The 23815-nt window shown below is 39.9% G+C and overlaps 1 protein-coding gene across 4 annotated transcripts in view; it reads right to left on the bottom strand.

Moving 5' to 3' along the window:
• The window catches only part of LOC147998803 (IQ domain-containing protein M-like), a 208622-nt gene that overhangs the window by 58494 nt on the left and 126313 nt on the right, over positions 1-23815 (bottom strand). For all 4 annotated transcript variants that reach the window (XR_015643767.1, XR_015643765.1, XR_015643766.1 and 1 more), the window contains 2 exons: positions 13391-13535; positions 7641-7775 (listed from right to left, as the gene is read on the bottom strand). Coding sequence is in view for 1 of the 4 variants with exons in the window: in XM_087595439.1 (XP_087451565.1) it covers positions 7641-7775; positions 13391-13535 (280 nt within the window). In the remaining 3 variants the exon portion in view is untranslated. The remainder of the gene's footprint in view (positions 1-7640; positions 7776-13390; positions 13536-23815) is intronic.

Raw genomic sequence — 23815 nt, 5'->3', positions numbered from 1 at the left:
TGATTCCTTCCATTTAAAGCTGCGTCCAAATCCAGCTCTCTTTTATAATCCCAGGACTTGGTCAGAGGCGGGGGGCATTAGCACAGACTGGAAGTCAGTTGGCCTACAGAACTCTACAGGGTGGGTTCGAAGTTAGCCTGGAAACCTAGAGAACCAGGTCTACATACTACTATAAAATAATAATATGTAGTAACCTTGATAAGATTATTCTTACTGTACTTCATGAATCACTTCATAAAGGGAAATGCTCCAACGTTAGGCCAACAAAGACCCTACACTAAAATCTAAGCAATGGTGAGCATGAGACTGCCACTTTCCATGTAGAAATTTACAGTATAAAACATATATATATACACCAAATTCTGATCTTAAGATCACAGCTTCAGGACAAAGGCAATAAGGTATGAAGATTTCTTCTATTTGGTAATATCATGTGCACATTAAGATGCCCATCCACGTGTATGGCCATGGTTGATCCTGGAGGATCTTAACATGATGCCGTGGTGTGATATGAACTGTGGGGCTCGCAGCTCCTGACTTCCTCTACATGCCATTCACTTCCTGCCACGGTACAGTGAGGTCAAAGCGCCTGATGCTGCACTTGCTTGCCTTCGTTTGAAATAAGTTAATGTCGTCAATGTTGGACACGCCACTTTCACCTAGTGCGTTTTAATGTTCGTCAGTAAATCCGAAGAAGAAGCTGACATCACTTTATCGATGTGAAAGATGATACAGGCCTCAGACAAGGTAAGGTGAAGGAAAAGCGTCCCCGAGCTTGAAGGGATTAAATGTTCTTAAACTCAAATTTTCAAGCTGAAATGTAAGGTCTCAATGACCAAGGGAAGGAAATATTAGAAATTGCTTAAACAGTTCCTACTGGAATATGACTGATTTACATCCAAAATTTTATTTGGATTAAACATTTGGAAGCATTTATTTTTTATTGGACAGATGATGATAAATTGAATAAACACTTCAAAACAGTAAAATTCCCCCTGTAGAGAAAAGCAAACACCATCACTGTGCCCAGGAAATGACCAGGCAGATGGTGGTGGTGTTGCTTTTATCCAGAAGTTTCAGTAATATGGTGCCCTTTCCACTTCCCCGGCAGACCTATCTGGTTTCCTACTCAGATGTACTGGCTGCCTAGAGAATTCTAAGTCATTGTGCCCTCCTATTTATCAAACATCGGTGTTTGTTTTCAATCTAGTTAACTAGCCCTCAACAATTAACTCATGCCTTAGCTTCCCTGTACCTTTCTCTGATCTCCAGATTGAAGCCATGATTAACACCTGTGACACCTTCACACTCAGCACATTCATGAAGAAAACTTTTGATACTGCATTTGTCCAGTTACAGGTGAGCGTCCCTAGAGTGCTGGACAGTAGTTTCTAGAATGTATTTATAAATAACAGTTTCATCGAAAATCAATAGGGGGCACTGCTAAAATGGTAAATCGTTCGCTGCACAAGCATGAGGGACCTGAGTTCAGATCCCAGCTTCCACATAAAGCCAGATACAGCCACACACGTATCAGTCGCCACAGCTCAGGGAAGATACAGATAGGCAGATCCCGGGCCCTTGCTAGCCAACTTGTCTAGCTGACATGGTGACTTCTATGTTTAATGAAAAAGTCTCAAAATATAAGGTACAGACTGATAGAGGATGAGACCTAACTACAACTTCTGGATCCTATATATGTACACAGGCACATGCATGCACACGCACGCACGCACATGCACACCATACATAAATACTGAATGCTAGAAAACTGGATCTTGATACACATAGACCCAACAGGACTTAGGGTTACAGCCATCAGCAGACAGGGTAACATTTAATTATTCCCCAGTGATCTAGTGTTACATGACATAAACATCTCAAATCGCTCTAAATAAGCTTGTGTCAGAACAGGTCAGGTGGCTCAGCTCACTGCTGACACGAGCATGGTGGTCAAAGGGATATTCCGACTGCTTGTTATTGGAAGAAGTAACATTTTCCTAACTGTAGCCACATATCTAAATCATCTTTGCCCCTTGGTTTCTGACCTTCAGATTTGGGCTTAATGTTCTCTTCATTTGCCTACCTCCATTCTTCTAAGCATTCTCTTTTGCAAGAAAAGTATAACTACTGAAGTTTCTGGCAAGAATATGAATCCCTGAGCAGATACTAAAATGCTCAAATACAAATGATCTTTTCCTAACCAGCTATCGCTTTAAGCCAAATTGATGGCTTTGAAATGATGCAAACTGACATGGACACTAGGAGAAAAAAAACAACCGTGTAAGAAATACACAGAAAAGCTCGGTCTGAGCTGGCATCAATGAGAGATCTGCCATGAATGGAATAGGAAACCCTTGGAAATGAAAAACTACAGAATGTCCTTCAAAGCTGTGTGAGAAATCAAATGACTCAAAGGAAGTCCTCCAGACCACTGGGGAACATCAAGCCTGGGGCTGACATACAACCTGACGACTGAACATTAGCTCCACCCCTCACACAGAACTGTGGGCAGAGGATATAAACGTGGTGAACTCAAAGTATCTGAGTGAATATTCAATCATTGGGTGAGCACTGTACAGAGTAGCTTTTTGAAACGTCACTCAAGCAGCAACAATAACAACAGCATCAATAACAACAATAAAGAACTAAACAATACCATGGACTGGAGAGACAGTTAATTGATTAAGAATGCTTGCTGCTTTTTCAGAGGACCAGAGTTCTGTTCCCAGCACCCATGTCAGTACACAGTTAGCCATACCGCCAGATACAGGGCATCCAATATCCTCCTTTGACCTCTTTTATGTACACACACACACACACACACAATCTTTAAATAATGATTACAGGAATGAACAGCCAATGAGCATAGGGTTCCCTTTATTCCATTTCCACCAATCAAGTGTAAATGAATAAATAAAGTCTTGGAACTGAGCAGACTCCATACCTCTGAGAACACTGTACCTAAAATATCCAGGATTCAATATTAGCAGGAACATAACATGAGAAATGCAGGAAAATAGGAACAGATTCCTCATGCTCTAGGAAGCAGGCTGCCAGTAATCATGGATTTAGGGGTTAGGTTTAGTGCAGTCTTGAAAGGAACTAAGATAAACATTCACATTGTTACCATAAACCATAAAGAATTCTAAGAAAATATGGTAGCAATCAAAAAACAATAACCACGATAAATAGAGGAAAAACATTATAGAGATGAGGAACACAATAAACACAAACATAGATCAGAAAATGGGACTTAGCCACAACTTTAAGAAGACAGACTAAAATGACTTTAAAATAAGCAGTGAGTGAAACACAAAGACACAGCTTCCAAACCTTAAACAATTGGCAGAGTCTGCCTGGATGGGTAAATTGATTAGAGTTAATAAACTATGTAAAGACTATGTCTCTCAAAGCAACACTAAATGGACTTATATATGTATATATAACATAACATAAAATATTATATGTAGTGTGAGTGTGCATGTGTGCATGAATGCACATGTGTTGATATCGTGGAAAATGATGTATACTATTTATCAGAGAAACACCAAATGATATGCATGATTTCAACAAATTCCTCTACAGAAGGAAAAGAAATGTCTACTGAGAATAGGAAAAAAATGTTTGCTCTTAACTCATTACTAGGGAAATGCAAATCAAGGCATAAAGATGTCCATAGTACATCATAGCAAAAAAGGACAAAGCAACTTAAACAGCCACTAAACCAATGGCCAGGTAAACAAGACATAGTAGAGTCACACACCAGAATGTTGTTAGTAGAACAGGACAAAGTGGAGAACATGCTAACGCGTAAATGAACATCAAACATTGTTAAGAAGTGAGCCACACTTATTCTAGGGTTACTTACTAATAAGTTTTGCCTCAACTTAAACTTTAGTTCTTCTATATTATTTCACCATCAGTATTTGCTAGTCTCATATCTTTTATAGTTTTATTGGTTTGTCTGCTTTTTATCTCATATATTACATCGTGACTGTGCTTTCCTTTCTCTCCACTCCTTCCAGTCCCTTCCCCAAACGTTTGCTCTACTCCTGGATCCACTCCTCTTCCTTTCCCTTCAGAAAAGAACAGGCCTCCCAGGAATATCAACCAAACAAGGCATAACAAGTTACAATAAAACTAGGCATGTATCCTCATATCAAAGCTGGACAAGGAAACCCGATAGGAGGAAAAGGGTCCCAAAAGCAGGCAATTGAGTCAGAGATAGCCTCCACTCCCACTGGTAGGAGTCCCACAAGAAGGCCAACCTGCACAAGCATAGCATATATTCACAAGGCCAAGCTCAGATTCATACAGACTCCCTCATTGTCAGTCTCTGTGAGCTCCTGGACCCTGATGAAAATGTAATTCTAGGTATAGCAACAGCAGTCCAAAGTATAGCACGAAGTCCAAAGAGGAAGAAAATTGGATAAATTTACCAAGGGAAAAAGAGGAAGAGGCATTTAAGAAGAAAATACATGTAGCCCAAGTACAGTTCTTTCTCCCAGAAGAAATTTTTCAAACTGAAACCCTGTCCTCAGTTACAATTCCAATGTTACCATAGTAGTGAGAATAAGGAATAACAATGAGTTAAAAATACCTAAAGATCCCCCGTTGAAGGAATCAGAGAAAGGACTGGAAGAGCTTGAAGGGGCTCGAGACCCCATATGTACAACAATGCCAAGCAACCAGAGCTTCCAGGGACTAAGCCACTACCTAAAGACTATACATGGACTGACCCTGGACTCTGACCTCATAGGTAGCAATGAATATCCTAGTAAGAGCACCAGTGGAAGGGGAAGCCCTGGGTCCTGCTAAGACTGAACCCCCAGTGAACTAGACTATGGGGGGAGGGCGGCAATGGGGGGAGGATGGGGAGGGGAACACCCATAGAGAAGGGGAGGGGGATGTTGGCCCGGAAACTGGGAAAGGGAATAACCTTTAAAATGTAAATAAGAAATACTCAAGTTAATAAAGATAAAAAAAATACCTAAAGATGCAAAGCCTTCCAGGAATCTGACCTACTTGATATTGCATGCTAGAAGTTAATCAGCTGAACTGACTAAATGTGAACTAGATTAAATGCTCTATGTGTAGCTTGTATCTATCAAGCTGCCACCCACAAGCAGAGTCGGTGTGGATAAAGATGGCTGACTGACAATCTGCAATCAGATTCTCTTGAAAATGATGTGTGTCAAAATGACCAGTACTTCTCCAAGATTTTTGTTTTCTTCCCATTGTTAACTTCATTTTCAGTAACTATCGTGGGCAACAAAGGAGTCTTTAATGGGACAGGGCAATATCATTAAACATACAATAAACTGAAAATATTATGGTTGTTTTCTAGAGGATAAAATCTGTCCACCTTGTAAGAATCATTTCCAGACAGGCATGAAGACCTGACCTAGGGTCACATAAAAAGTGAGGTGTGCACCCACAATGCCAGCACAGAGAGGGCAAGAGAAGACAAGGACAGGAAATTCCTTTTCAGCCAACCTAACCAAATGACTGTGAACTTCAAGTTTAGTAAGAAATGATAGATTCAGTGTTTGCAGAATGCTATTGTGCGCTATTTAAAGATAATCTTTGTGTTATTCAGATGCTGATTTCTCTCGCTCAGATCCGGTTTCAATCCTGACGGAGCATTGCAAATGCCTATGTCAAGAATCTCCTTTCTCAAGTTTGTGTAAACAAGGCTTACCACTTATTCTTAGCCTTGTCAATAAAAGCTGATCAGCCAATGACTGGCCAGAAGAGAGAACCGTGTAAGACTTTGGCCAGCCAAGGAATGCGGAAAGAAAGAAGAGTAAACTGGACTCAGCCACAATGAGGGTGAGAGGAAACATCATAGGAAAATACACCTGAAGGCCAGAGGACCAGACCAATACAACAACGCAAGGATCTCAGGGATTTTGGCTGGGAGGTAGCCAGATTAGCTTGGAGGATTAAAATAGATTAATGACTCCCCAAGAATTGTGTAGTAAAGATTGATTAAATAAAGCTTGGGGTCTTTATTGGGTAACTCGCTAGGATAAAGAAAAACAGGCACTGTATTAATTTTCTCCTTACATTTATATTAATATTACTGTTACACTCCAGAGAATAGAGAGTCATAAAGCAGGACACTTCTCTGGCCTCTGAATACATCTCCACAAACACATGCATACACACCCTGAAATGCACATAAATAAAAACAAGAAAGTTCCCTAACCTTAGGAATTGAAAGAAAAAGGTTTTTAATTAGTTTTTTAGAATATAATAATTAATAAGAATTATTAATTAGAATGACAGTTTATAGAAAACCTGTCTTATTGGAAAAGTCATTGAAGCTAGTCTGTAAATGTAAAATGCAAAGTATACCCACAATACAGCAGCATAATTTAAACACAAGTTTAATGAGCGGAAGAGAATTAACAATTCTGTATGGCTTACTCAAACCTTGTTAAGTGAGAATTCTTCACCATCCCCTCCCACATGTACGCAGATGTATGCATAAGGGAACTATACACAACCACTAATATCCCGGCTAGCAGTTTTGGCCATCGATGTGTGGCATAACATCCCACATCATACTCCTCAAATATATTTGTTCATTAGGCTTCAATAAGCATAAGGAAGAAAACGGGCTGAAATGTTTTTAATTATTCATTAAGAGTTCTCATACCTGGGACAATATTCCCTCTTACTGGTTTGAGAAGAGAAAAAATGTCTATTACATAAATTATTATTATTAAATATTAGACATTTTTATCATTTTATCTGTTTACGGTCTGGGGCAAAATGATTTTCCTTTTCTGGAATTGCTGGGGATTTTACCCATGACCTTGTGTATGCTAGGCAAGTTCTGTACTTCTCATCCATGCACCCAGCAAAAACTTATTTTCCAATTGGAAAGATGCTTTACCTTACTATATTTATGCCTTTTAAGCTGACTTTGCTTATCGGCATCAAATTTAACTAACCAGGAGAAAGATTTTAGCAGCAATTTTTAAAATTCCGTGGGTTAAATATATTAGTATAGCTTTGCTATTAATGAAATGGCCCCTCATGGGCTTGCTGTTGAAGGCTTTGGTTCTGACACTGATGATGCTACTCTAGGAAGTTCTGGAGAATTCAGAAATACATCACTAAGGCACAGCCTTGTGTACTGCAGCCTGTTGTGGAACTCTGTCTCCCTTCTCTCACTCCCTTTTTACTACGCGTTTCAATCCTCTGAAACCAAGAGTCAAAATTGAAATTGCTTTTCCCAAGTATCCGTTGTATTGATTGAAAAAGTAATTACCATACTTAGCTGGATGTAACTTATTATTATTATTGTAACTTATATCAAAATGTTTATTTTTAAAGTTAAAGCTGAAATCATCTTCTTTATGCTCTTCAGTCAAAATACAACTTCAACTTCTTTCAACCAGCCTTTTCTCAGATAGATTAAGTTTGGATACAAACAAATTTGAGGAAAAGGTGTAGTCGACGTTAAGGCAAAACATAAAAGTTATGTGCGCATGAAGTCATACTTATTTAATAAAACGCAATGTGCAATGAATATACATTACTAAACAATAAATCAGAGAGGAAGAGGAGGAGAAGCACGGAGAGAAGAGGGAAGGCGGGACAAGGATGAGGGCAGCAGTACTCACATCTGTGGAACAGGTCCCAGAGCTCATCGATCTGCTTCTGTGTGGGGAAATGACCACAGTCGTTGAAGTACTTCAGCAGCTCACTTCTTTCTAATCCTTGCCAGTCTTCTCTCTTGGCAAACATGGTTTCATAGACTAAAAACCAAAAGGGAAAATAATAGAGTTTCTTTTACAAATAGTGTGCTGTGGACAAGTCACTTACAAAGTTCTTCTGTACTGGAAGTTAACTGAAGTCAGCCAGGTTGATCTTTGCACCTGGGGAAGAGCCTCTGGCATTCTAGAAACCAGTGTTAAGTCTTCTGGCTAACAGGCAGGACGCAGGGTCTCTCTTCCTCACCCATTCCCACACCATGAATTTCCTCAGGCTAACATTCAGTCAGGCTTCCCATGAAAGCACAGGACACAGGTGGGGGCTCTACCTGCTTCATGGCAAATGATCACAGAACTTACACATATCAACACACAAACTATTAGCTGTAATGGGGGATGTTTTATTTTTATTAAGATGTGCTCGTTGTACACATTAATGGGGCTCAGTGTGATAATCCAAGGCATATACACAGCACTGAGGGATCTAATCCTGTCCCTCTGTATCTCTTCTCATCTACTAACAGTTGCTATTTGATTTCTATGTCGATGTTTGCAACATTCATATTTAGGAGAAGACTGTGGTTATCTGTCTTTCTATGTGTTGCTCATTTCTCTTAATACAATATCCACTCGGATTGCTGAAAATGAAAACATTAAGCTTTTCTTTATGGCTGAAATTGCAGTCAGGATATATAACCTGTTTTCTTTATCCGTGCATCGGCTGCTAGACACCTGGGCCAACTCCATGTCGTGCCTATGACTAATGTGACAATAGCCACAAGTAAGGGACAGAGCGAATCTCTTTGGGGTGCCGCTTTGGCTTCCTCAGATACACAGTGAGAGTGGCTTAGCTGGATCATATGCGATTTCTTTGTCTTTTCCTTCTTCCTTTTTTCAAAACCAATTATTTTGTGACTGGCGCCTGAACCGAGAGCACCATGCATACAAGGCAAGAACTCCACCACTGCTGTATCTATCACCACCACAACTCTTTTTAACCTTATTCTGCACCAGGGGATCACTAAGTTGCCTAGGCTAGCCTGGAACTTACAAACTCCTTGCTTTAACCATGATAGGTCTGTAATGCCACATCGGCCGATTTTGAATTTTTATTTTATTCGTTTATCTTTTGAATCTCCATATTGTCTGTTCCCTTTCGTCCACATTGTCAGTACCAATGACAAGAACCCCAGGTTTCTGATTCACGATGACTCCTGTCAGAAGTTACCATGTCTCCTGTAAACCTCTCACTTCTTCACTACTCCCAGTCCACACTCTAATCCCTGGGATTTCCATTAGACTTTCTGATTCAAAAATAGAGTTGGGAACAATGTTCACATTTTGTTCAGTGATCTCACAGCAAAAGGGGAAAAAAAATTCAACAAATTCCTACTGGAATATGAATGGCTACGCCAGATCTTCAAAGCCATTGGAAACACATACAAATTAATATTTGATATAGTTATGTGCTTTTCTCTCTCCTCAAATCTATGAACTAAAGCTGCTGCATTTGGAGCCTCTTCTCATCGGATTTAGCATGGAACTTGAGGCTTTCCTTCTGTGTCCGGGCTTTCTGATTCAGAAGTGCCAGCATCTGCATTTCATTGCCTCAAAGCTTCTCCTAGCACCGGGCATCAATCTGTTGCCTTCTGGCCAATAACCCAAAAGTCTCAGACCCCTGCAGAGTGGCCCTCAACCCCTGCTGAAGTGCAAGAGATTGGGGGCAACTGATACATGAAAATCTAGTTTTTGAGAAACTTGCCTTCAAGAGTTCCCATGACAGTGTTTTGTTTTGTTTGTTTGTTTGTTTTTTTAACTTTCATCCTGTCCCTACTGCATTTTTCTATGCCATTTAAGAGTACTTTATGGGATTTACTTCCCAATACGTTAGCCGTACTTAAATCCATGTCTCAGGGTTTGTTTCTCTAAAAGACTAAAATTAAGACACAAAGAATTTCTATGAAGATTCATGAACTTTTGTTAATTTCTCCTTCGCTCATCTTTAGAATCCTTTCATATCTTTAATATCTTACTTCTGTGACTGTGCCCTGCCTAGGGTACAATACAAGCCTTCTGCAGCTCACTAGCAGAATTAATGAACTAAGCTAGTTAGCCAGTTTTAGTAAAAACAAAACTGAAATTGTGACTATTAGTACAGTTAGAAATTATTGAAATATTTTTAAAGGTACACAGGTATTTTCCAAATATAAAAAAATTAGCAATAATTGCATAGGAAAAGAAGAGAATTCTATGAAAAAATGACATAAATACCTTGCAAATTATGTAAGCTCTAGGTCTAACGTAAGTGAAAGCTATTCATAATTCTTTAGCCATGCAGATTCTATGGACAGAGCACCGTCTGTCTAATCAAATGCCTCTATTCTGTCTTTGTCTCATGCCAGCCTAACCACACCGATAGGTATTCATAAACTGCACTGTGGTTCTCTGTAATCTTCTAGTGCCTTCTGAACTTGACTAGGAATCAAGCCAAGAGACACATGTAAGTTACCCACAGACTTTTAAGACTTTTACTCAATAACCTTATCAGCTAGATACCATCAGAATCCAGTCTGAAAAAAACAGATATACATGGGGTATGTGTGTGTCCATCTGTGTGAGTTTCCAAACTAAAAAAATAAAATAATAATAATGAAAATTTTAAATCTGTAATTACAAGTTAAGAGTAAGAAATCATGGAGATAGGGTTAAAACTAAAACAAACAAGTTACGTTAGAACTAATTTTAAAAAGCATAGTGACAGAATTTTGGAGTGTGACAATCATACCGGGTTTTAAAGAAATGGGACCATGTCAAAAATAAAAATGCATGTGACTGGGAATTCTGTGGCTGAGTACTAAAACAGACGTTTTCATGGTACCTCCAGAAATGGCCAAAGAAGTACTATCAGTAATCTGAATAAAGAATAGAAGAGTCATGTGGTGTAAATGAGTGGTTGGGAACAACACACAAGAGTTTCCCATAAAGCAATATGTCTTGACCCGCATCAGAGCACATCTGCCATTGAATAAGAGTCATTCATTCATTCTTCTTGAAGACCAAGCATGCTGGAGAGAGGAAGTTTAACAATGTGGATGCATTGTAGCTCTTGTGGATGCCAACTTGAATGTTCTCAGCTTGGTTAGTGTGTGTGTGTGTGTGTGTGTGTGAGAGAGAGAGAGAGAGACAGAGAGACAGAGAGAGACAGAGACAGACAGAGACAGACAGAGAGACAGACACAGAGACACAGAGACACAGAGACACAGAGAGGATATTCCTGAACTGACAGATACTACTGTGCCTCAGTTGTAAGACCCCAAAGAACCAACAGAACTTAAAAGCTTTCCAACCTCTCTAAAGAAGATAATGTCCCCCAGGATGTTGTCAGAAAGCCCTTAAACAAAGAAGGTAAGAAGCCCGGGACCAAAACAGCCAAGATGAAGTGTCTTCTTCCTCCATGCGCCCCCCAACAGAAGCACTGACATAGTTCTCTGAAGAAGTACCGTACTAAAGAAAACACTATAGTGTTGCACAATATGCTAAATTTTGGCCAAGAGAATGAAGGGAGCCAAAGGAAAAATGCCAGGAACGGATTGTCAAGAGGCGTAGGCTGCCCTCAGAGTACTTCTACTTCGAAGTCTGAGTCCAGTAAAACATAAGTCTTGAAGTGTAACAGATAATCAGCCCTTCAAAATACAATCAAATAAAATGGGGGGGGGCACAAGTTAGTTGCTACAATAACCAAAAGTCCTATCACACATTTTGATAAATATTAGAAACTCTGTATTACAAAGCTTAGCAGAATATGAAACGACTATTCATAGAAGACTACTGAGGTATCCTCTGATTTTATACTAGTGCGTGGAGCACTCATGACCAACAGTCTTAAACCTCTGAGTACACGTGGGTGGGACCCATATTCCTCTCCTTCCCTCAAGTTTGCAAACTAAGTCCCAGCAGTTTCCAAAATGAAAACATTTCTCACTGCCTCTGCCTCTGTCTTCTCCATGATTTCTTTCTTTCTCATTCATAGCTTTCCCTCTGTCTGACTCTTTGCTGTATTATCTGTTTGAGAGATGCCTTGAGAATTCTACAAATGCCTTATCTAACTTTCTGAAAATCAGGCTGTGGGACTAGATCCCCTGAACTGGGTTCTCAAGATCTATGTATGTATCATGGACCTCTGAATTGTCTCTCTGGGTCTCTTTCTTTATTTGGCTTCTTCTTCTTTCTTTAATGTCTAACGACAGAAATGGAACAAGTATGACTTATTTTAAAAAATACATTTTTGCATACAAACTGAATGCAAATAGCCTTTTGAAAATAGTTTTTGCTATTCTAATATACTAGCCACGTATTAAATAGTAATGCTCATTGAAAGACATAAGCCCCATCTTCATGATGCATTCATGAATATGAAGTCCCAAATAAAGAATGAACATACTACAACTAGCTGAAACTACCAAAAGGTAGCACATTGATCTCATAAAATCATAAAATTATTCCAATTAAGTATAACTTACTTGCGTCATTCATTTTAATTCTTAAGAAGATTGGTCTAGTAATACACAGTACCTAAATAACACTCAACTGATGAACTATAAATAGAAAGACAATGATAAAAAAAGTGTGTCCTTATATTTATGAGCAGAACCCTAACAATTTGAAGTAATACATGGTTTATTCTGCCCAGTATGCTTTAACATTTACCAATATTACAATTTAATATTCATTTCAGGAGTGGCGAACCCCTCCCACAATGGGCAAAGAGTCATCCATTGTAACTCTCAAGGCCTCCAATCCTTCCACAGTCACTTCAAGTTTCTGACTTGTGGCTCAAGCTAAGCCATTCATTTAAAATCTCTTGGAAATCCGATTTAAAAATAAATGTGTCTCAGTATGAATACGTCACTTGGTAAAGTATTTGCCTAGCGTGCAGGAAACTCTGGGCTCTCCAACACAGCATTAAGAAAGACATGATGATACCAACCTGTAGTCCCAGCACTTGGGAGGCAGAGGGGGAAGGAGCTTGAGTTCATTGTCATTCTTAGCTACATCAAGAGTTCAAAGTCAGCCTGGGCAGATGAGAGCCCTATTGCAATATATGAATAGGTAGAAAATAGGTAGGTAGGTAGGTAGGTAGGTAGGTAGGTAGGTAGGTAGGTAGGTAAATGGGTAGGCAGGTAGGTGGATTGGTGGGTAGGTAGGTGAGTAGGTGGGTGAGTGGGTGAGTGGGTGAGTGGGTGGTTGCATGGATGGATGGATGGATGGATGGATGGACAGACAGACAGTCTCTATAACAATGTTGTCTGTTTCTCTTCTTCAGGAAACAGTAGATTCTTTTTATTTTCTGATCCATAGGTCTCTGGAGCAACTTATTGCTTATCCCCTCTGTGGAATCTGATTTCTTCATCTGTGTTTCCAACCCCTTCCCTTTAAATTTCCTGCTACACTTTGTGTAGCCAAATGAGGAGTCTGTTGTTTATAACAAAAAAAAAATTCTAATGAATTCATCTAAGTACTCAGCGAGCCACTTTATGATGCAAATGGAAATATAAAAAACACAATCTCCCTTCCATTGCTAGGAGTAGATAGAGGTCTTTTCAATAAGTAAAAATGGGTTCTAAACCTAGCAGCAAGCCAGAAGGGACTGCAATACTTACATTTTTTTCTGTCCATCCATTCTTCTAGCTCTCCAAAGTATATAATCTGTCTTGTTCTCCAAAGACCAAGACGGTGTCTAACACGGTGGATTAAGCTCCGATACATTTTTATAACTGCTTTCAAATTCGGCCCATGATACAAAGCCTAGGAAGAGTAAAAACATACCATTATATATATATTATATATATATATTATATCATATATTTCTGTTATTTATAACCAGAGTAAACAACTTAGGTAAAAGCCAGTCTTAAAAATCTGCACAGAAATATGCACCCCGCTGTGTATTGCCCTCGGAGCACAAACAGCCACTCCCATCACCAGACTGGACAGTTTCTTTGTTATTTTGACACAAGCTAGATTCATTTAAGAGGAAACCCCAATTGAGAAAATGCAACCATTACATTGGCCGTAGAGCACTGGGACATTTTCTTTTTAAAAAAAATTGATTATTTTACATTTGAAATATTATCCCCCTTCCCTGTTTCCCCTCCTGAAAACCCCCTAACCAATGCCCCTCCCCTGTGCTTCTACGAGGGTGCTTCCTGACTCACCCACCTGCTTCAGCATTACCAATCAAGCATTCCCCTACACTGGGGCATCGAGCCTCCATCGAGCCATCGGATCAAAGGCCCCCACTCCCATTAATACAAGATAAGGCACTCCTCTGCTACATATGCAGCTGGAATCATGGGTCCCTCTATGTGTACTCTTTGGTTGGTGGTTTAGTCCCTGGGAGCTCTGGAAGGTCTAGTTGGTTGATATTGTTGTTCTTCCTATGGGGTTTCAATCCCCTCTAGCTCCTTCTGTCCTCCTAATTCCTTCATTGGGGTCCCAGTGCTCAGTCTGATGGCTGGCTGTGAGCATCTGCCTCTGTATTGGTCATGCTCTGGCAGAGCCTCTCAGGGGACAGCTATATCAGGCTCCTGTCAGCATGTACCTCTTAGCATCAGCAATAGTGTCTGGGTTTGGTGTCAGTGGATGGAATGGATCCCTAGGTGGGGCAGTCTCTGGATGCCCTTTCCTTCATTCTCTGCTCTACTCTTTGTCCCTGCATTTCCTTTAGAAAGGAGCAATTCTACATTAATATTTCTGCTAGTGGGATTGCAAACTGGTACAACCACTCTGGACACCAATCTGGCAGTTCCTCAGAAAATGAGACATAGCACTACCTAGGTACACAGTTATACCTCTCCTGGGCATACACCCAAAAGATACTCCAACATATAACAAGGACGCATGCTCTACTATGTTCAAAGCAGCCTTATTTATAATAGCAAAAAGCTGGAAACTACTTAGCCATTAAAAACAATGACTTCATGAAACTTGCAGGCAAATGGATGCAACTTGAAAATATCATCCTGAGTGAGGGAACCCAGTCACAAAAGATCACACATGGTGTGCACTCACCAATAAATGAACATTAGGGGAAAAGCTCAGAATGCCTACAATATAACTCACAGACCATAGAAAGCTCAAGAAAAAAAAGAAGACCAAGGAGTAGATGCTTCAGTCCTCCTTAGAAAGGGGAACAAAATAATCATGGGCAGTAGAGGGAGGGAGGGATCTGGGAGGGAAAGAGGACAGAGAGAGAAAAGGGAGGCAGGATCAGGTATGGGAGGAGATAGGAGAGATGTACAGAGGGTCCGGAAATTGAATGGAGGTTTATAGTATTGGGGAATGGGGAACTGGGCATAACCGCTAGAAAGTCCCAGATGCCAGGAAAGCGAGAGGCTTCCAGGACCCAGTGAGGATGACATTAGCCAAGACCCAACAAAGGGAAGAGAGAGCATGTAGAGTCTACATCCAGAGGTTAGGCACAGCCCCTGGTTGAGGGATGGGGCCAACCACCCATCTCAAAAATATTAACCCAGAACTGTACCTGGGACATTTTCTTAATTAACTATTTATGCAGGACAGCCCAGCCTACTAGGAGTACAACCACCTCTGGTCAAGTAATCCTGAGTCTTATGACCAAACAAGCTGAACAAGCCATCGAGGCAAAGGCTGTATGCATTACTCCAGGGCTTCTGCTTCAGTTCCTGACAAATCCCTTCCCTGCCTTCCTTCCTGATAGACCGAGACCATGCTATGCAAACAAAACGATATAAGCAACGCAAGTTGCCTTTGATCCTGGTATTATATCAAATCGAATAAAAACAAACTAGGACACCTTTCCTGCTGTAACAGACTGTAGCCTTGTGAACTGCGAGCCAAAGTAGACCGTTCCGCTTTACATCGCTTTTTGTCACGTATTCGGCAATACTGAAAAAAGTAACTAATACAGAATATATGAGAAAATGCTAATTAAATTCTCTAACGCTATGATACAAAAGTTAACATAAATTATTGATTAAAATATTCCAATTCATATTAACATAATGGACAAGTCTATGCTAGCTCCCTGGATGCTTCAGTCTGTCTTTTGTTTGATTCTATCATGTCACTGGTCACTGGCATGATGACACTGAGAGGGATGTGGTTTCTCTATTAGCAAGAGCAGCCCCTTCCCTGTTTACTACCCATGTATCCTTTTGCAGCCAGCAAGTACAGGCTCTGTTTGCTTGTTTATCATGCTCTGGGCAGCTCAGGACTTTTTCAGAGAACTTCGAAGGCTGGTATGTTTTCTTAACCCTGTCTCTCTCTCAGTGAACGCTTTTGTGTTGCTTTTATTCAGCTCTTGGAAAGTGATGTGCTAGCCCCTGTGAGGAAATATCTAGCTGGTCTGCTGATCTAACCCTGTGTAAACACTGACATATGGCAATATCCAAGAGAGTCTTTATTCCGAAACCTCATAAAGTAAGGAGGAACACATACTTAAATGACTAAATCCATGAAATAAAATTTAAAATAATGAAGTGAAATAAAATAAAACATTCTAAATATCCACCTTATGTTTATATACATAAGCATACATGTAAATATGCAAGCGACAAAGGCAGGAAACACCAGTTGTGATTCTGATATCAATTTTTTCAGCCAATAAAACGTTACTGACACTCTTAGCCATGCCAAGATGAGGAAGACGCTGTCCCTTTCCTTGATTTGGTATCTACTTCATAATTTTTTATTAAGTTATTATCCTGGTAGAATATAATTCTTTAAGAATAGGAATCTTAGATGTCCATTAAATGGACTTACAAGACCCAGAACTTTCATATGACTTATTTAGAAACTAATGCATGTTTTTTGAATAACTAAATAGAAGTGTATAATCGCACAGTAGGATCAGGGGAATTTCTTTTGCCCTAAACATTCTAAAGTAGTCTCTCAGCCAACAGTGCTGTTTCTGTGTCCTGCTCACTCCCATAAATTTTACAATTGGTGGTAATTGGAGTCATGGTAATAGACATCATTGTTCTAAGAAGGTATATACAGTACAGAAAGAATCCTGTAAAAGAAAGTTTGAGATGGATCCAAGTCAAAGGCAAATAGATCTATACCATAAATATGAAAACAGCAGCAAGAGATATAAGAAAATTAGAACATCCTTGATCATCTAAACTCAAAGAAAGAGGTTAGGCTAGGTCAGCAGACTGCAACATTTCTAGGAATAACTGTGGCAAAGGTTTTGGCTTTGTTTCTGATAAATTCATAGAGTATTCTGAAGACCACGTTCTTTTTCAAAGTGAAAGTTTTTTAAATATATATTTTAATTAGCATATAATTATATAAGTTCTCCCCACTGTCAGGTGCCTTCATTCCAACCCATTCCATGCCTCCTCACTTCCTCTCAAACTGATAGTGTCTTCTTTAATATCGTTATATACACATATAGCCAGCAGAGTAGTTTTGCTGCTTATGTGTATATGATTTCAAAGCTGACTATTTTGAAACAGTTATGTACATTAGGTGGCATGGGGACAGCTTCCAGAGTGAGAGTTTTTCAGATAAGGGACAACAGGGCAGCTGTTTGATAAAGAAGCTAGGAACAGTGACTTGACTGAAGCAAGGGAACCATGCTAAGTGGGGGAAACACTTTATTAGAGACAAGGGAAGAAGAATTAGCAAAATAAGTAACTTTTGTGGAGAGGTACTTTGAAAGGAATTTAAGATCAAAGAATATTTCATCCTCTCCTACAGGCCAGGTTCCCTTCCGAGCGCTAGATCCACACTCCCAATGGATATCTAGTTACCTCAAAGATTTCTAACAGGCATTTCAAACTCAGTGTTGAAATCTGTATTCTACTTCATTTTTTTTTGCCTCCCTACTCTTTTACCTGAAAAATCTCAAAACGTCTGAGCTGCTCACACATCCACCCAGAGCAGAATGATGGTACTCTATTGACTACTCCCTCACCATTGTCTTCAGCCAGTCAACCCCAAGTCCTATCCATTGACGTTTCTCCATGCCTCAAGCCATCCTCACCATGCACCAGGCTACTAAAAGAGCACAGTAAACCATCTTCCTCTCTTTTGTCACTCTCTGCCCCTAACACATCATTCAGAATAGCCCAGTCACTAATCTAAGAGCCCCCTTAGAAAGCCTCTTATCTTTGGCTTCCTCCAATTCCACTGCCCTAACAAGACTCCACGTGTCCCAAAAGTGTTCCGTGTCACCCAAGGACATTGGTACTGTCTTTCCTTTTGCCTCTATTGACTTTACAACCGTCTGACAAAACAGAACTCTCTACATTGCAGTATATCAGCATTGACCAACCCCTACACAGACATAGCAATGTGGGTTAAGTGACTGGCCTTGTTAATTAAGTATTCATAATTAAGTTTCATAGAGTACCTAAGATTTTTAAAAGTCATTTGTACTTTTAACTGGGATGCATGCTATATGAAATCATGTAGCAGGAAATTGAACTCAGTATCCGGTAACTAGGAACACTGTTAGGCTGCTGTGATTCTCTTTCACATTAAAAGTATTGAATAAAATAGGTTATATTGTTAAGTAAATGTTCCACAGGTGACTAGGAACGAAACATTTATAAAGCAAACCTATTTTACATGAAATTAGCACGGAATCCCTGAGTAGGTTAAGCAGACTTTGCTGTTGCTATAGATTTTGACACATACAATGAGATACAATTAATACTTTATCAAATTTTCAAAGGATTTTACGAGTTTCAAAATATTAAAGACCTTTGACCCATGTGTTATCCATTGCTATAGTAACTTTAAAACTTGGAATTTCAAAGATTTTAAATAGTTTCTTAACCTAATCCTAAAATTCTGACTAATCTCATATAAGAATTAAAATTATCTAAGTTATAAAAACTATTGATATTAAGTAAGATTTTACATTGAGAAATATTGTTTTTGCCTTGTTTCTGTTTTTAGGATTATTATACTGTAATCAAATACTAACAAACAGATTTTTTTTAAAGAAAAGAACTATTTGAATTCTTTAGAAATTATGCTGGTCAAAATCTCCATGATCTTATTAATGACTGGTAAGATAATTGAACACTGCTTCATTATTTTCAAATATGCACAAACTGAGAGGATGTCAAAAGCAAGAGTGAAAAACCAAACCATCACTGTAGTAAACAGTGTCTACAGCGATGAGTTGGAAGTCTCCCAGTAGAGGGATAGTCACAGTGCTGGCAATTATTCTATGATTTGCTGTGCAGCCCCTGGAGCAGAACTTATCTCAAGATTCCCCAGTAGCAACCTTTCATGTAAGCATGGTCTTGGAAACATCATTTATTGTGCTATAAGCCTGTCCCTCTAGCATTTTGTCAGGAGGGAAACAACTTTAGTCAAATCAACAAAGCAACCATCGGGTTCACTAAATGCCATGCCAGTGATAGAATAAGCACAGAAAATCAATATCAAAGATCATAACAAAATTTATAACCAAATAAAAGTCTACAATCTTCCTGCTATTGGCTCTATCCCCTAAAGTACTCCCCACTGTTTTCCTCTCACACTCTACTGCCTCAGAGAAAGTCAATGGTCTCCATACCAGTCTCTCCATTAAGCTTCCTCTTAGTTACGATGTTGCTAAACTTTCTAGATTCAATTTTGCTCGAGGTTATGAATGACTACTATTCACTCTGACAGCAGGAAATAATACAATTAAATTACGTAAGATTCAAAAACCACACAAAGGCTGGTTGCTGCCGCTGCAGAGAGCCCGTGGGCAGCACCCCACGAGCGAACTTGAGCCCCGGGACCACAGGTAAGACCAACTTTTCTGCTGCAAGAAAGCTGCCTGGTGAGCTTGGGACACACGGAAGCAGAATTCCTGTAGAACCGGGCACGTTCTGTGTTTACCGGAAGTCCCACACCCGCGGATCCCGGCCCGTAGCAGCTCTCTGCCCCCAGACCCTGTGAGAGAGAGACCCAACCGCCTGGTCAGGTGGGCACTCCTGAGGCTGCAGAGCAGAAGAGACCACCAACACTGCCCACCCCTGCCCACATCCCTGGCCCAAGAGGAAACTGTATAAGGCTTCTGGGCTCCCGTGGGGGAGGGCCCAGGAGCGGCAGGAACCCTGTGCCTGAGACATCACCAGAACCAGAAGGAAACAGACAGGATAAACAGTTCTCTGCACCCAAATCCCGTGGGAGGGAGAGCTGAACCTTCAGAGAGGCAGACAAGCCTGGGAAACCAGAAGAGACTGCTTTCTGCACACACATCTCGGACGCCAGAGGAAAAAGCCAAAGACCATCTGGAACCCTGGTGCACTGAAGCTCCCAGAAACGGCGGCACAGGTATTCCTGGTTGCTGCCGCTGCAGAGAGCCCGTGGGTAGCACCCCAGGAGCGAACTTGATCCTTGGGACCACAGGTAAGACCAACTTTTCTGCTGCAAGAAAGCTGCCTAGTGAACTCAAGACACAGGCCCACAGGAACAGCTGAAGACCTGTAGAGAGGAAAAACCACACGCCGGAAAGCAGAACACTCTGTCCCCATAACTGACTGAAAGAGAGGAAAACAGGTCTACAGCACTCCTGACACAGAGACTTATAGGACAGTCTAGCCACTGTCAGAAATAGCAGAACAAAGTAACACTAGAGATAATCTGATGGCGAGAGGCAAGCGCAGGAACCCAAGCAACAGAAACCAAGACTACATGGCACCATCGGAGCCCAATTCTCCCATCAAAACAAACATGGAATATCCAAACACACCAGAAAAGCAAGATCTAGTTCCAAAATCATTTTTGATCATGATGCTGGAGGACTTCAAGAAAGACGTGAAGAACTCCCTTAGAGAACAAGTAGAAGCCTACAGAGAGGAATCGCAAAAATGCCTGAAAGAATCGCAAAAATCCCTGAAAGAATTCCAGGAAAACATAAATAAACAAGTAGAAGCCCATAGAGAGGAGACACAAAAATCCCTCAAAGAATTCCAGGAAAACACAATCAAACAGTTGAAGGAATTAAAAATGGAAATAGAAGCAATCAAGAAAGAACACATGGAAACAACCATGGATATAGAAAACCAAAAGAAGAGACAAGGAGCTGTAGATACAAGCTTCACCAACAGAATACAAGAGATGGAAGAGAGAATCTCGGGAGCAGAAGATTCCATAGAAATCATCGACTCAACTGTCAAAGATAATGTAAAGGAGAAAAAGCTACTGGTCCAAAACATACAGGAAATCCAGGACTCAATGAGAAGATCAAACCCAAGGATAATAGGTATAGAAGAGAGTGAAGACTCCCAGCTCAAAGGACCAGTAAATATCTTCAACAAAATCATAGAAGAAAACTTCCCTAACCTAAAAAAAGAGATACCCATAGACATACAAGAAGCCTACAGAACTCCAAATAGATTGGACCAGAAAAGAAACACCTCCCGTCACATAATTGTCAAAACACCAAACGCACAAAATAAAGAAAGAATATTAAAAGCGGTAAGGGAAAAAGGTCAAGTAACATATAAAGGGAGACCTATCAGAATCACACCAGACTTCTCGCCAGAAACTATGAAGGCCAGAAGATCCTGGACTGATGTCATACAGACCCTAAGAGAACACAAATGCCAGCCCAGGTTACTGTATCCAGCAAAACTCTCAATTAACATTGATGGAGAAACCAAGATATTCCATGACAAAACCAAATTTACACAATATCTTTCCACAAATCCAGAACTACAAAGGATAATAAATAGTAAAGCCCAACATAAGGAGGCAAGCTATACCCTAGAAGAAGCAAGAAACTAATCGTCTTGGCAACAAAACAAAGAGAATGAAAGCACACAAACATAACATCACATCCAAATATGAATATAACGGGAAGCAATAATCACTATTCCTTAATATCTCTCAATATCAATGGCCTCAACTCCCCAATAAAAAGACATAGATTAACAAACTGGACACGCAACGAGGACCCTGCATTCTGATGCCTACAGGAAACACACCTCAGAGACAAAGACAGACACTACCTCAGAGTGAAAGGCTGGAAAACAACTTTCCAAGCAAATGGTCAGAAGAAGCAAGCTGGAGTAGCCATTCTAATATCAAATAAAATCAATTTCCAACTAAAAGTCATCAAAAAAGATAAGGAAGGACACTTCATATTCATCAAAGGAAAAATCCACCAAGATGAACTCTCAATCCTAAATATCTATGCCCCAAATACAAGGGCACCTACATACGTAAAAGAAACCTTACTAAAGCTCAAAACACACATTGCACCTCACACAATAATAGTGGGAGATTTCAACACCCCACTCTCATCAATGGACAGATCATGGAAACAGAAATTAAACAGTGATGTCGACAGACTAAGAGAAGTCATGAGCCAAATGGACTTAACGGATATTTATAGAACATTCTATCCTAAAGCAAAAGGATATACCTTCTTCTCAGCTCCTCATGGTACTTTCTCCAAAATTGACCATATAATTGGTCAAAAAACGGGCCTCAACAGGTACAGAAAGATAGAAATAATCCCATGCGTGCTATCGGACCACCACGGCCTAAAACTGGTCTTCAATAACAATAAGGGAAGAATGCCCACATATACGTGGAAATTGAACAATGCTCTACTCAATGATAACCTGGTCAAGGAAGAAATAAAGAAAGAAATTAAAAACTTTTTAGAATTTAATGAAAATGAAGATACAACATACCCAAACTTATGGGACACAATGAAAGCTGTGCTAAGAGGAAAACTCATAGCGCTGAGTGCCTGCAGAAAGAAACAGGAAAGAGCATATGTCAGCAGATTGACAGCACACCTAAAAGCTCTAGAACAAAAAGACGCAAATACACCCAGGAGGAGTAGAAGGCAGGAAATAATCAAACTCAGAGCTGAAATCAACCAAGTAGAAACAAAAAGGACCATAGAAAGAATCAACAGAACCAAAAGTTGGTTCTTTGAGAAAATCAACAAGATAGAGAAACCCTTAGCCAGACTAACGAGAGGACACAGAAAGTGCGTCCAAATTAACAAAATCAGAAATGAAAAGGGAGACATAACTACAGATTCAGAGGAAATTCAAAAAATCATCAGATCTTACTATAAAAGCCTATATTCAACAAAACTTGAAAATCTTCAGGAAATGGACAATTTCCTAGACAGATACCAGGTATCGAAGTTAAATCAGGAACAGATAAACCAGTTAAACAACCCCATAACTCCTAAGGAAATAGAAGCAGTCATTAAAGGTCTCCCAACCAAAAAGAGCCCAGGTCCAGACGGGTTTAGTGCAGAATTCTATCAAAACTTCATAGAAGACCTCATACCAATATTATCCAAACTATTCCACAAAATTGAAACAGATGGAGCCCTACCGAATTCCTTCTACGAAGCCACAATTACTCTTATACCTAAACCACACAAAGACACAACAAAGAAAGAGAACTTCAGACCAATTTCCCTTATGAATATCGACGCAAAAATACTCAATAAAATTCTGGCAAACCGAATTCAAGAGCACATCAAAACAATCATCCTCCATGATCAAGTAGGCTTCATCCCAGGCATGCAGGGATGGTTTAATATACGGAAAACCATCAACGTGATCCATCATATAAACAAACTGAAAGAACAGAACCACATGATCATTTCATTAGATGCTGAGAAAGCATTTGACAAAATTCAACACCCCTTCATGATAAAAGTCCTGGAAAGAATAGGAATTCAAGGCCCATACCGAAACATAGTAAAAGCCATATACAGCAAACCAGTTGCTAACATTAAACTAAATGGAGAGAAACTTGAAGCAATCCCACTAAAATCAGGGACTAGACAAGGCTGCCCACTCTCTCCCTACTTATTCAATATAGTTCTTGAAGTTCTAGCCAGAGCAATCAGACAACAAAAGGAGATCAAGGGGATACAGATCGGAAAAGAAGAGGTCAAAATATCACTATTTGCAGATGACATGATAGTATATTTAAGTGATCCCAAAAGTTCCACCAGTGAACTACTAAAGCTGATAAACAACTTCAGCAACGTGGCTGGGTATAAAATTAACTCAAATAAATCAGTTGCCTTCCTCTATACAAAAGAGAAA

Source organism: Rattus norvegicus, chromosome 19 (genome assembly GCF_021556685.1).
Source record: "Rattus norvegicus strain SHRSP/BbbUtx chromosome 19, alternate assembly SHRSP_T2T, whole genome shotgun sequence".
Lineage (NCBI taxonomy): Eukaryota > Metazoa > Chordata > Mammalia > Rodentia > Muridae > Rattus > Rattus norvegicus.
This window is presented reverse-complemented; position numbering and strand designations above follow the sequence as displayed.